At 44.8% G+C, this 14,538-nt stretch overlaps 1 protein-coding gene across 1 annotated transcript; it reads left to right on the plus strand.

Moving 5' to 3' along the window:
* The first annotated feature begins 4,636 nt into the window (after positions 1-4,636).
* On the plus strand, positions 4,637-13,972 carry GNG5 (G protein subunit gamma 5). Its single transcript, XM_077450347.1, has 3 exons — positions 4,637-4,828; positions 12,518-12,663; positions 13,710-13,972. Exons 1-2 carry the CDS (start codon positions 4,748-4,750, stop codon positions 12,641-12,643), a joined length of 207 nt encoding a protein of 68 aa, XP_077306473.1. The 5' UTR covers positions 4,637-4,747; the 3' UTR covers positions 12,644-12,663; positions 13,710-13,972.
* Positions 13,973-14,538: the final 566 nt, after the last annotated feature.

The following is a 14,538-nucleotide window of genomic DNA, read 5'->3' on the forward strand; positions in this document are numbered from 1 at the left end:
AATAAGGACATGGATTACTGGATTCATGTCCTGTGGTCTGATGAGACCAAGATAAACTTATTTGGTTCAGATGGTGTAATGCGTGTGTGGGGACAACCAGGTGAGGAGTACAAAGACAAGTGTGTCTTGCCTACAGTCAAGCATGGTGGTGGGAGTGTCAGGGTCTGGAGCTGCATGACTGCTGCCGGCACTGGGGAGCTACAGTTCATTGAGGGAACCATGAATGCCAACATGTGACATACTGAAGCAGAGCATCATTCCCTCCCTTTGGAGACTGGGCATGGTTCCAACATAATGACCCCAAACACACCTCCAAGATGACCACTGTCTTGCTAAAGAAGCTGAGGGTAAAGGTGATGGACTGGCCAATCATGTCTCCAGACCTAAACCCTATTGAGCATCTGTGGGGCATCCTCAAATGGAAGGTAGAGGAGCGCAAGGTCTCTAACAACCACCAGCTCCGTGATGTCATCATAGAGGAGTGGAAGAGGACTCCAGTGGCAACCTGTGAAGCTCTGGTGATCTCCATGCCCAAGAGGGTTAAGGCAGTGCTGGAAATTAAGGGTGGCCACAATAAATATGGACACTTTGGGCCCAATATGGACAATTTCACTTAGGGGTGTACTCACTTTTGTTGCCAGGGGTTTAGACATTAAAGCGGTAGTAAACCCGCTAATGTTTTTTTTACCACCTGCAAAGCAAAAGGCATAATGAGCTAGTATGCACCGCATACTAGCTCATTATGAAATACTTACCTTAGAACGAGGCCCCGACATCTGGCCCGATCCACGCCTAGGGAGCTGACATGCTCCCTCTGCGTTTCTTCCGGGTATCGCGGCTCCGGCGCTGTGAGTGGCCGGAGCCGCGATATCGTCACTCCCGCGCATGCGCGCGGGAGATTTCATCCCGGCCGGTCGGCCACTGCCGGATTTTCAGCCGAGAATCCCCTTGTGAGCATGCGCCGCTGCAGTCAGCGGCGCATACCGAGGGGAATATCTCCTAAACCGTACAGGTTTAGGAGATATTTTTTTTACCTACAGGTAAGCCCTATTATAGGCTTTCCTGTAGGTAAAAGTAAAAAAAAAAAAAAAAAAGAGTATACAACCACTTTAATGGCTGTGTGTTGAGTTATTTTGAGGGGACAGCAAATTGACCCTGTTATACAAGCTGTACACTCACTACTTTACATTGTAGCAAAGTATCATTTCTTCAGTGTTGTCACATGAAAAGATATAATAAAATATTTACAAAATTGTGAGGGGTGTACTCACTTTTGTGAGATACTGTATACTGTGTGTGTGTGTGTGTGTGTGTGTGTGTGTGTGTGTATATATATATATATATATATATATATATGTATGAAGGAAACTATGATTTTCCTATGTAGTTTAGAAATGAACAGATTAGATCTCTTGGTCTAGATTCACATGCATTAGTTTGCATTTTTTGCACATTGCCGCAACCCAACTGCGTACGGTTTCTGCGTCTCAATATTTTCTTAATAAATGAATGATTTCTCAGCTCTGGCAGTGAAGGACACATCCTGTTTTGGAAGTAGAGACAATCTGTTATGTGTAGCAGCCCTCCCCTCCTTCCTCTCGATTTATGAGCGGAGCGGTCACATTGCGTATTCATCCCTTTGTTGTCCATAGTACAAATATCTCCGATATTTACACATCACTTTGATGCTTACAAACAAATGTCAATGTCTTCTAGCAGAGTTCTATATTTTGGGGAAAATGTCTTTCCTATGATTACAAACAGAAGATCGGACCTTGTTCCAAGAACCGAAGACATCTACAATAGAAAAGACAATTATCCTGCAAAATGAATGGCTAGCAGTGGGAATTCGATACCATATCCTATTCAGACACTCCTGACAGGTGTGTAATCCCATCCCGGACCTGTCGGCTCACTGTGCGCCATTTCATAGTTTAAAAGAAACAATCCACTTGTGACGGAAAACGATAGCGGTATTTGATTAAAAAAACAAAGACACAAATGTACTTTGCAGAATATCATTATCACCAATCTGGTTTAAAAATATGTATTATTAACTCAGAAAGGTCTCTTCTATTGCTCTCAGCCTCCTCCAAAAACGTTTTCTCCCCATTGTGGGGTCACCAGTACGGTATTTGTACATTGAAATCTCCTCTCAAGCGTCTCTTCTCCAAAGAGAATAAATTCAGTACTCATGATTGCATATTGCAAAAATATGGCACTGAATTGGTTAAAGCAAAAGATCCTTTTTTTTTTATCTTTTAAGGTAAAGAAGATATTTGGGGTCTTTTTGATCCCAGATCTCTCCATAAAGAGGACCTGTCATCCTTATTTATATTACAAGGGATGTTTACATTCCTTGTAAAAGGAATAAAAGTGATTTTTTTTAAAAAGCACAGCGTAAAAATAAAAAAAATGTAATAAATAAGCAAAAAAAATAAAAAATTTAAAAATTAAAGTCCCCCTATTCCCTCCGCGCTTGCACTCGGAAGTGGACACATATGGAAGTCGCATATGTAAACGATGTTTGCACCACATGTGAGGTATCACCGCAAACTAGGGTTGTCCTGATCCCGATACTAGTACTGGGACCAATACCGAGCATTTGCGCGAGTACTTGTACTCACGCAAATGATCCTGATGCTTTATCCGATACCTGGTCGGCGGGCAGAGTCAGTGGGCGGAGTCGGTGGAGCGGAGATCGAGTCCTCACCTGCAGTGGAACTAGCTGGGTAAGCTGACAGGGGTGCAGGGTGCAGCTGCATGAGGATCGGTGACCAGAGCCATCACATTCGGTCACCATCAGCGGCTGAACATCCCGGCGCCACTCTTGGTACACCCTGCACTCGGCTGTAGTAAGCCAGCAGTGGACATCTTGTTACACCCAGCCCATATAGTTTGGGCTGGGTGTAACAAGATGTCTGCTGCTGCTTACTGCAGCGGAGTGCAGGGTGTACCAAGATGGGCGTTGCAGCATAGCATTTCAAAATAAATCCTTTCCTTATGTCATTTATTGCTGCATTTCAGTGCCAGCCACCTGTCATAAGTGCTGCCTATTAGTGCCATCTATCAGTACCAGCCATTAGTGCCACCTATCAATGCCCATAAGTGCTGCCTATCAGTGCCAGCCACCTGTCAGTGCCCATAAATGCCGCCTATCAGTGCCACCTATCAGTCCCCATCAGTCAGTGCCATCTATCAGTGCCAGCCATCAGTCACTGCCACCTATCAGTCCCCATCAGTCAGTGCCACCTATCAGTCCCCATCAGTCAGTGCCATCTATCAGTCCCTATCACTCAGTGCCATCCATCAGTGCCAGCCATCGGTCAGTGCCACCTATCAGTCCCCATCAAACTGTCACATAACATTAAAATAAGTATCGGTAATCGGTATCGGCGAGTACTTAAAAAAAAGTATCGGAACTTGTACTCGGTCTTAAAAAGTGGTATCAGGACAACCCCACCGCAAACATTAGAGCGAGAGCAATAATTCTATCAGTGCCAGCCATAAGTCAGTGCCACCTATCAGTGCCAGCCATCAGTCAGTGCCACCTATCACTCCCCATCAATCAGTGCCATCTATGAGTGCCATCTGTCAGTCCCTATCACTCAGTGCCATCCATCAGTCAGTGCCACCTATCAGTCCCCATCAGTCAGTGCCATCTACGAGTGCCATCTATCAGTCCTTATCACTCAGTGCCATCCATCAGTGCCAGCCATCAGTCAGTGCCACCTATCAGTCCCCATCAGTCAGTGCCATCTATGAGTGCCATCTATCAGTCCTTATCACTCAGTGCCATCCATCAGTGCCAGCCATCAGTCAGTGCCACCTATCAGTCCCCATCAGTCAGTGCCATCTATGAGTGCCATCTATCAGTCCTTATCACTCAGTGCCATCCGTCAATGCCAGCCATCAGTCAGTGCCACCTATCAGTGACAGCCATCAGTCAGTGCCACCTATCAGTACCCATCAAACTGTCACATAACATTAAAATAAGTATCGGAACTTGTACTCGGTCTTAAAAAGTGGTATCTTGACAACCCCATCGCAAACATTAGAGCGAGAGCAATAATTCTATCACCAGACCTCCTCTGTAACTCCGAACTGATAACCTGTAATGCTGTGCAAATACTGTGTGAGATAAAAGTTTGCAATGGCCTTTTATTTTTAACAGATAAGAGGACCATTTTATTCCCCGGGTCTCTGCTCAAAAAATATATATATACTGTTTGGGGGTTATAAGTAATTTTCTAGCAAAAAATACTGAATTTTCCTCCCAAACAAAAAGTGTCAGACTAGGCGGCCTGGTCAGCGAGTGGTTCCCCGAGACCTGAAAACTACTTCAAGGGTTCTTCCATGGAGGGAAGGCTGAGGAGAGGGGGCAGCACACAGGTGACAGGTTCTCTTTTATTACAATAGAATGTAGGGAAAGCTTTGTATGATATTTGTATTGAGGAGGAGAAGGGGAGGTCGGCTATGCTGCACTTTGGCCCTCCATGTTCTGTTACTCGGGATACCTAAAAGAAAAGTCTCTCAGGAAAAGGCGACACAACAACAACCCCGCCCTTCCTGCCCCGCGCGCGCCCCCGCCCTTCCTGCCCCGCGCGCGCGCCCCCGCCCTCTTAGGGTCGCGCGCACCCCTTCCTCCGCCCTCATAAAGCGCATGCGCAGTCACCCGCTCCGGAGAAGTCGGCGGAAAAGTTAGCTGGAAGAAGTGGAAAAAAAAAAAAAAGTTTTGTGAGGCAGGATGTCGGGCACCGCGAACGTGTCGGCCATGAGGAAGATGGTGTCGCAGCTGCGGCTGGAGGCCAGCATCAACCGGGTGAAGGTGAGGAGGGAGAGCCGGAGGCGCGCATCGGGGCCGGAATCCCCCTAACTTCCCTGTCCGGGGTGGGGGAGGGGTGAGGGCACAGGATATCGAGGTGCGGTGTATACATACGGACGGTGTGTTCTCATCACTATGGGGGGGGGGCAGTGACACTTGTGGGTGACTGGTCCTTTCAATGATCCACCCCCCCCACAAACAGTTCAGTTATTGGGGGGTCCCAATCCTTTATTTCGTGGGTTCAGCCCCATTCATCTCTTCTGACAATCCAAACGTTGTGCTGCGGGGCCCTGAGCCGCCATCTCCCTCCCCCCCCCCACCTCATGGGGGGGGGGGGCAGGAAGAGAACACTGACCCCCTGATGGTGCAATACCATGTCTGGCCACTATTTGTCCTCCTCCTCCCGGGTCAGGGGTCTCCCAGGAGGAGTCCTCACCATGGTAACAGTGGGGGGTGGGGACAGAGGAGACATTATAAGAGAACTTTTTTGGGTGGGGGTTGAATTGTGGAAGAAGTGAATTGTCAGTGCTGGGATTCTTTGCCCTCCTATAGGGAAAACTCCTTCATACACTCCAACTGGCCATAACTTTATGACCCCCTCCCCCCCCTCCAATAGCCCTGACCCATTGAGGAATGGACCCCGCTAGGCCGCTGTGCTATCTGGCACCAAGCCCTCAGTAGCAGATCCCGTAAGTTCTCCATAGATCAGGCTACTATCGATTTTTAATTTCCGGCACATCCCACAGATGCTCAATTGGATTGAGATCTGGAGAATTAGGAGGCAGAGTCAGCACCGCAAACTTATGTTCCACAAGCCATTTTTGCGGTGTGGCAGGGCACGTTATCATGATGAAAGTGGGCACTGCTGTCGGGGAATGCCGTTTCCATGAAGGGGTGTAGTTGGTCAGCAACAATGTATAGGTAGGTGGTTTGTGTGTCAAAGTAACGCCCACATGAATGGCAGGACTTGAAGGGGTTGTAAAGGTAAGTGGCTTTTCACCTTTAAGAGGAGTTTCACCCAAAAAAATAAAAAATTTAAGTCCGCAGCTACAAATACTGCAATAATCAGACACTTGCCTGTCCCAGGATCCAGCGATGCGGGGGAACGAAGCCCTGCTCGTCCTCCCGGGGGGGGGGGGCATTGCAACTGTGGGCACCCAGCTGTGGCTTCACAGCCGGGCACCCACTGCGCATGTGCGAGTGATGCCGCACACCGTGGTTGGCTGTGCTGTCATCTGGGACCTGTCACGTGTCCCAGATGACTGGGGGGGGGGGGGGCCCAGAGCCCTTCCTGCGCCGAGGGGAAATTGTCAGGAGGCAGACTACAAGGTACCCCCCTAGCAACAGCCATTTAGAGTTGAGTTAAAAAAAAAAAAATAAATTCCAAACGTTTGTTTTTTATTTATTTTTTTGTGGGTGGAACAAGGAGGGCACCCCCCCCCCCCAAAAAAAAAATTAAAAAAATGAATTTGTATTTTAACTTGCCTAAAACAGCTGTTGCTAGGCAGTCTTCCTAGTCTGCCTCTTCCTATTCCGCCATGCTTCCTCCTCTTCGGTGAGCAGCCCCGTTTGCCTTCTGGGACGTGTGTGTGTGTCTGTCTCCCAGAAAACAAGGGGATCAGTCAAAGCGCCGTGTGACCCGCGCATGCGCAGTAGGAAACAGGCAGTGAAGCCGCCAAGGCTCCAATTCCTGTTACCCTTCGTTAAGATGGAGGCGCCGGCACCCGATTCGATGGATGGGAAGGCCGAGATCGCTGGACAGGTAAGTGTCCTTCTTAAAAGTCAGCAGCTACAGTGTTTGTAACTGCTGACTTTAAAAAAAAAAAAATTTAAAATTCTTGGCTGGAACACCCCTTTAATGCAACCTATGCATTAAGGTGAAAAAAACACCTGACAGTGACCGACCCGAACCTGTCCCACGGGGATTTGCCGTCTCCCGACTAGCGGGGTTCTCGGCTGTTGATTGGATAGATGGCAGCGCATCCATTGGCTCCTGCTGCTGTCAATGAGAGTAGGGGGGCGGAGGTGTGTATGAAGAGACTTGCAATTGGTAGGTGGGAGGGCGTGCTGGCGGGGAACCTAAGAGGCTCTGGGCTGCTTTGTGCAAAACCACTGCACAGCAGGAAAGTAGAACATGTTTAGAGTTTTTTCTTTCCTATAGATCAGGGATATGCAATTAGCGGACCACCAGCTGTTGCAAAACTACAAGTCCCATCATGCCTCTGCCTCTGAGTGTCATGCTTGTGGCTGTCAGTCTTGCTATGCCTCATGGGACTTGTAGTTCTGCAACTGCTGGAGGCCCGCTAATTTGCATATCCCTGGTATAGAAAGACTTTAAGGGAAGGTTATAAAACTGCAGCTCACCTGCCTGTTTTTTACCACCCCAGCCAGGAATTGAGGTTGGTTCTGTCTTGTCATGGCTTCTAATGCACATGGTGAGAAGCTCGGTGTGCGGTGAAATCTGAGTAAGTGGTATCAGTCGACCTCTAATTGAATATCAGAGCGGCCGACTTTCAAAAAATTGGTATCGGTTAAACTTGCTGATGTTACTGCTATTGGTCAGACCTCCTCCTGTCCCCGCGTGGAGCTTGCTGCAGTGTCTGCCAGCATTGCGGCGGGCAGCACAGAGATGGCATCTCACTGCCCACCTCACATCACCAGTGCTCTGCCCCTACAGCAGGGCTGTGATGCCTGTTCTTGACATAGCGGAGGCTGCCAGAAGTAGTGTAAGTAGTAGTGACATGCTGCATCTGAGGCAGGTGACAATCTACAGAATGTCGGCCTGAAAGGTGGTCATAAAAGATACGGGACCCCCCCTAGTTTTTAATACAGGAGATGCCTTCATGGGTAACTGTCAGTGTGGAGGAGTGGGTGTTCTAGTCAGGCTGTATCTGCATGCAGACAGCCCTACGTACCATCTAAATGTGGTGCTGAGCTTCTGTGGTTGGAAGCTAAAATCCAATGCTTAAGGTCCAGGGACAGTTGGACTGGTGAGGAAAGGGCTAGATGATGATGGACATCCTTTAGCCAGGAAATGAAGGGGGGGCTAGATTGACCTACTGCAAAATGTGAAGTGTTCAGTGACATCGGTGCAAGAGATCTCAGTAGGAGTACAGTGGATGAGTCTGTATTACTGTAGGTTGGAACTCTGCTTTGAAGGCAAGTGAGAAATCAAAGCCAAAACTTATTTTTATTTTTAAAAAGCCAAGAGGATAGAACCCCTGGCAGGTTTGTACTGGTATCCAGGTCTCTGTGAGATTTTCCTTCACTTCCTGTCCTGCTGACAACATTGTTCTGCCGGACAGGAGTGGCACTCCCTCCCTAACAGCAATACAGACAGAAATAAAATGCTCTTCTTTAGAGGAAGGTGGGCCCAGCAGACTGTTGATGGGATTTGCACTGGTCTTTATTTAAATTCTATAATTCACATTTTTTTATTCTATCCTCCACCTTCCATTGATGAGTTGTGGCAGTCTTTATACTAATTCATATTGTTAATGTGATCTGGACAAATCTCAGATCAAAAGAGCTATGTATGCATGTATCCTTATCACAAAGTGCAAAAGTGAGAAAATCCTAACTTTTGGGTTGACACCAGAACATAAAGGGGGGAATCTTACAATGGGGTCACTAATTCTGGTGGCAAGTTTTGTGGCGGGCGTTCCTCCCTGTTTTGGCTATTGAAAAGGACGTGAAGGAAAATTTTCCCCAATGGCACACAAGTGACGGGTTATAATCCTCCTGGGTTCAAAACTAATCTTGGGAATTATTTGATGCTTGGAAGCAACTTCAGCAGGTTGGTCGATAGTAAGTTTGACCCTCCTGTGACATAGGTCATACTTCAGTAGCAGCGGGGGATTTTGCACACCCTTGGCCTAGTGTAACTCTGAGACAACTGTAAGGCTTCATGTACTCGGGACGTTGTCTAACCTCTCCTGAATGATTTCACTGGACAGCTAAAAATGGCCATTTAGCTGCATTTATCAGCATTTGCATCTGGTGTATATATGTATGGATTACAACTGGTGACCTGTCTCTTTGGGGACTTGGCGCACACAGAAGCTCATTGTGCCACACATTTTAAATGCTCACCTGTCAGGTGGGCCTGTGGGATGTAGCAGTGTGGAGATTTCTGTTTGATGCTGACAATTAAGTATGCAATTGCATGGACAGATCACATGCAAGACCATAAAATGCAGTTCTAGTGATCTGTTCTGGATAGTTTATTACTGTGTGTGTGTGTGTGTGTGTGTTGGGTCGGCATGACACAAGCAACACATGTAAATGCAGCATGTGAACTAAATGGTTTCCCAAGACCTGGTCTTTTTGAGGTACTTATGGCAGCCATAACTGGGTACTGAATGCCTCCTTTTAAAGGCACCCTGTCACCATATTCTTGGCTGTCTTTAACCACTTCAATACTGGTCACTTTCACCTCCTTCCTGCTCAGGCCATCTTTCAGCACTTTTATACTTTGGCGCTTGTGTGGTCATACTACACTGTACCCAAATTAAATTTCTATCGTTTTTTTTCACAAATGGAGCTTTCTTTTGGTGGTATTTAATCACCACTTTTTTTTTTTTTTTTTTTTTTTTTAAGAAAGTTGCTAATCTTCATTCATTTTAGGTCAAAGTATTCTGCTACATTTCTTTGGTGAAAATAACCCAAATCAGTGTATATTTACTCTGTAGCAAAGTTGGAGTCCACAAACTATGGTATATCTGAAAATTGATCATTCCTGATTGTATTGATGGCCTATCATTTCTTAAAGCTCCTATAATGGAAGGACAGTACAAATACCCCCGGATGACCTTTTTGGAAAGTAGACATTCTGAAGTATTAACCACATTGCCCGCGTTATAGCCAAACGACTGCTACAGCGCGGACGCCAATTGCCTGGAGAACATCCCTGAACGTCCTCCTGTCTACTTCCGCAATGCGAGCGTGCATCGGAAGTTCTGTGCTGGTCATGTCCCTTGGACACAGCCAGTCACAGATCGCTGTAAATGGCCAATCACAGCGGCCGTTTACAGCGCGATCAGCGTGTCCAATGGGAGATTATCTCATTATGTAAACATGAGATCATCTCTCATTGCCGGCTCTCCCTCCTCACACAGACAGCGTGTGAGGTAGAGATCAACCGCTGCAGCCTGTGAGTGTGTGGGGGGGGGATTGTCATTAGTGCCATCTGTAGTCATTGTCCTGGTGCTCCAGGACCTTCAAAAGTGTAATAGGTAGTCAACAAGTTAGATGTGTCATTTATGCTCCTAGAACACGTGATGGCGCTCCCTGCATGTTGGGTCTCTCTAAGTGGCCAGGTTGTGGAAAAGTCCCACACATGGTATCGTAATACTCAGGAGTAGCAGAATTTATTTTGTTGTATACACACGCCATGCGAGAGAAATTTCTTATTACAATGACAATTTTGGGGGGGGGGGGAGAGAATCTTCATTTTGCAAAGAATTGTGGGAAAAAAATGACATCAAAAAGCTCACCATGCCTCTTACTAAATACCTTGGAATGCCTACTTTCAAAAAAAGGGGTCATTTGGGGGATATTTGTACTTTCCTGGCATGTTCAGGTCGCAAGAAATGAGATAGGCCACCAGTACATCAGATGTGATCAATTTTTTATTTTATTTTTTTTATGATTTGCACCACAGCTTGTAGACTCTAACTTTCACAAAGACCAAATTAATATCCACTAATTTGGGTTATTTTTACAAAAGATATGTAGCAGTATAAATTGTGGCCAAAATTTATGAAGAAAAATTAATTTGCAAAATTTAATCACAGAAACCAAGAAAAATGCATTTTTTTTTTAATTTATAGCGCACAAAATAAAAAACCCAGAGATGATCAAATACCATCAAAAGAAAGCTCTATTTGTGTGGGGGGGGGAGACAGGACAAAATAATTTGGGTACAATAGGGCTGCAACTAACTATTATTTTCATTATCGATTAGTTGGCCGATTGTTTTGGTTAGTAACCTTTAAAATAAATGTAATTTTGCTACGATATGCATTTTTACATATTTTTTTGGCCGATTTGTTGTTGGGCAGATTAAAAAACACAAATTGCCACAAAAAAACCCGCATTATTACATACTTTTCTGCAGCTTCTCCATTGAAGTATATTGAACCAAAAAACAAAATGGCACCGTTTTGCGTTAAAAAAAAAAAAAAAAAAATGTCCTTGTCTTTTCCAAATACGCAGCAGCTGAAAAAATCATGGATGTGAACTTGTCCCATAGGAAACCATGTAAATGAACTGTAGTGTGTAGTTCTGCAAAAAGCACCAAAAAATAGGTGTGACCCAGGCCTGAGATGTTTAGTAACATAATGGGGTTAAAAAAAACTAAAATGAGTACAAAGAGCAAATCGCCACTGTAAGGGGTTCATTTTTTACTATAGGACAGTGAAAGTAATATTTACAGTAGAAATTTGCTCTTTGTACTATAAAGGGCGTTTTTTTTTTTTTTTTTTTTTTTTTTTTTTTTTTCCCCATTGTTGGTGGCCAATTAACACATTATTATGAAAATGGTAATCGATTAATTTCATAATCGATTAGTTGTCGATTAATCGATCAGTTGTTTCAGCCCTAGGGTACAGTGTTGCATGACTAATTGTGAGCACCGAAAGCTGAAAATTAGTAATTGGTCTGGGCAGGAGGGGGGATTAAAGAGGAAGTAAAGCCTGGTGGGTTTACTTCCGCTTTGATTCCCTGCAAAGGTAAAGCATAATGGGCTCCTATGCATAGTAGTCCATTATGTGTCACTTACCTGACACAGGAGCCAGCGAAGTCACCGCTGTCCCCTGTAGTCCAGAGCATCCATCTTCTCGGTGGGTCTCGCTGCTCCGCCGCTGTCATTCGGCGAAGCCGCATTGACGTCACGCATGCACATGGGAGCCGCCACTCGCAGCATGCTCAGTGTGCCTGCGCGCCGCTGTCTACGGCTCATGTGCCGTAGACAGCGGTGCCTGTCTTTTGGAAAATATCTCCTAAACTGTGTAGGTTTAGGAGATATTTCTTGGACCTACAGGTGAGCCTTAATCTAGGCTTACCTGTAGGTCAAAGTTGGTTGTAAGGGTTTACAACCACTTTAAGTGCCCTGTAGGCAAGTGGTTAAGAGGCATTGTGTGTGGTTCCCCCCCCCCCCCCATTTTCTGGATGAATGTAGATATTGTTGTGATTGGCACTGGCTGTACCATGTGATCGCTAACCAATCACAGCTAGCAACACAGTTGTATACAATGAAAGCGATTCATTGTTTACAATTTTCACGTGATTGGTCACAGCGATCACATGATACTGGTGGTGGACACTGCAGGTGACAGATTGTGCTAGAGGAACTCGTATGTCCTCCCAGAATAATAGGGTTCCCACCCATTTATGACAGGGGAGCAATTAAAGCCAGTGCTTCCTTGCAACTCCTGCTTCCTGATGCAGGCAACTCATCTGCGGGGGGGGGGGGGGGGGGGGGTTTGAACTCGTCCTTTAAACCTCAATGTGCCAGGACTTTTGAATTGCTCCAAAATGACTTCACCCAAAGCAGTCATTCAAATGTGTCTAACTATAGTGTACATTAGATTGTAAGCTTCAGGTGACGATTCTGTTGGTTTGGGGGATCTCTATTGTTTCCCTGTAGTGTTGTTTATAACGGGGTAAAAGCATCTTGTTTCCTCCTTGCAGGTCTCTCAAGCGGCCGCTGACCTGAAGCAGTTCTGTATGCAAAATGCACAACATGATCCCTTACTAACTGGAATTTCCTCAAGCACAAATCCTTTCCGACCCCCGAAAGTTTGTTCTTTCCTGTAAATTGTATTTTTGGCTCTATGGTGAGTGCATAGTTTATACCATGTATCTGTAGTGTGTATTAGCTGCACAGTCAAGTGGCATGTAAAGTGTTTGTTTTTTTTTTTTTTTTGGTGCTTGGTACTAAGAATCATTAACACTTGCATCCGGTAAGGTAAATAGACTGCACTTCGTGTAGTTGCACTTTGTTTTCGCAGAACAAGGTGAAATGTAGTAAATCTCTGCTGATTTTTCCATTATCTGATGTGTAAGAATGTGCGCTTTTTTTTTATTTTTTTATTTTTTTATTTTTTTTTCCCCTTCTCACCTGATTGGGGTGCTCTTTGCAAAGTGAATAAAAATGAGTGCAACTGCACTTAGGCCAGACATACACTGTTGGAATCTCAACCAGCTGAGATTTGAACCTTTAATGGGCAGGCTGAATGTACCAAGAAGAACGCTCAACTTGGGTACAGCCAGCCCACTGGATTCTCACTGTGTAGAGAAGCTGGATACACACTATAAAATCTTTGTTTTTTGTTTGTTTTTGTTTTTTCAAAATCCTATGAGGTTAAATCTAAACACTTTCACTTTGCATGAAGGCAGGCTCTTGCACTACATATTGAAAGTAAATCTAAAGGAAATCTAACAACAAAAGTTGTATAGTGTGTATCCAGCTTTAGTCTATTTGCATTTAGTAAATCAAACCCCCATTGTCTACCTAGGTGGTGCTTTATCTAATATTACTTGGTAAAGCAAGAATTGTCTGAAGTGCAGTAACCCATGGTACCCAGAATTCATCTTTCACTTTGCCAATAAACTGCTTTAGTAAATCTTTCTGTTCTTTTTAAAGTAAATGGTATTTTGAAACAAACATTGGGGTTGATTTGCTAAAGGCAAATACATTCTGCACTGAAGTGCAGTTGCTGTGGATCTGGGGGGGGGGGGGGAGATCTCAGACAACCAAAAGGATGGTATATGCTAAATAAGAAACGGCTTGTGTTGCTGTCAAAAAAATATGACCAGAACTTTTTTATTTAACTTCATCAATGCAGATGTGCTGTAACTTTCTTTCCTTGCCCCTCTACAGATTAACTTTAGCTGGATCGCATTTTGTCAGAAGGAGTGGCTTGGTTTGACCCTGTACAAGACTTCACCCCTGGGACGTGCCAAGTTCCCCCCTCCATGTACAATCAATTGTCAGACCTGTTTTAACATCTACCTCTCCGCTTTGTGCTATTTGCCCTAATGTGCATTTCTTTTTTTTTTTTTCTTTTTTTTTTGTCTTTAAAAGGATATTGATTTTTATACACTGGTGACTAACCACAATAAATAAATTTCATTTTAATACTGCTTGGTGTAGGTTTATATGGTCATTTCATAATTTTGCGTTTTTGTACAAATTAATAACTGTTACTGTGCATTTTAAGCAAGTCCATCTGTAGGATATGGGCAATGGTTCCTTTGGATAAATTATGGCAATTTATATCAAACTATTTAGAGATCATACAAGGGTTGGACAAAATTCTGGAAACAAATTAGGATGAAGGAACTAGTTTGTTACATAATATGGTGTTGGGGTGCATTTTAGCATCCAAGATGGTCTGAATTCTCCTGGAAAATGACAAGTTTTGAATGGTGGATAATGGGATCTGATAACACGCTTCAGGCAAAAACCTGGGACCAATTTACACCTGCAGATCGTGTGGGGTTTCCATATTTTTGTCCAACTCCTGTATGTATACTGAGTTGATGGTGGAGCTTTCACCATTTTGCTATTCAGTGAGGATAGCTTGGGAATGGTAGCTTTAACCACTTGCTTACTGGGCACTTAAACCCCCCTCAGTCCCAGACCAATTTTCAGCTTTCAGCGCTGATGCACTTTGAGTGACAATTACGCGGTCATACAACACTGTACC

Source organism: Lithobates pipiens, unplaced genomic scaffold (assembly GCF_037356315.1).
Source record: "Lithobates pipiens isolate NorthernLeopardFrog02 unplaced genomic scaffold, aLitPip1_a1.2 Scaffold_23, whole genome shotgun sequence".
Taxonomy (NCBI): domain Eukaryota; kingdom Metazoa; phylum Chordata; class Amphibia; order Anura; family Ranidae; genus Lithobates; species Lithobates pipiens.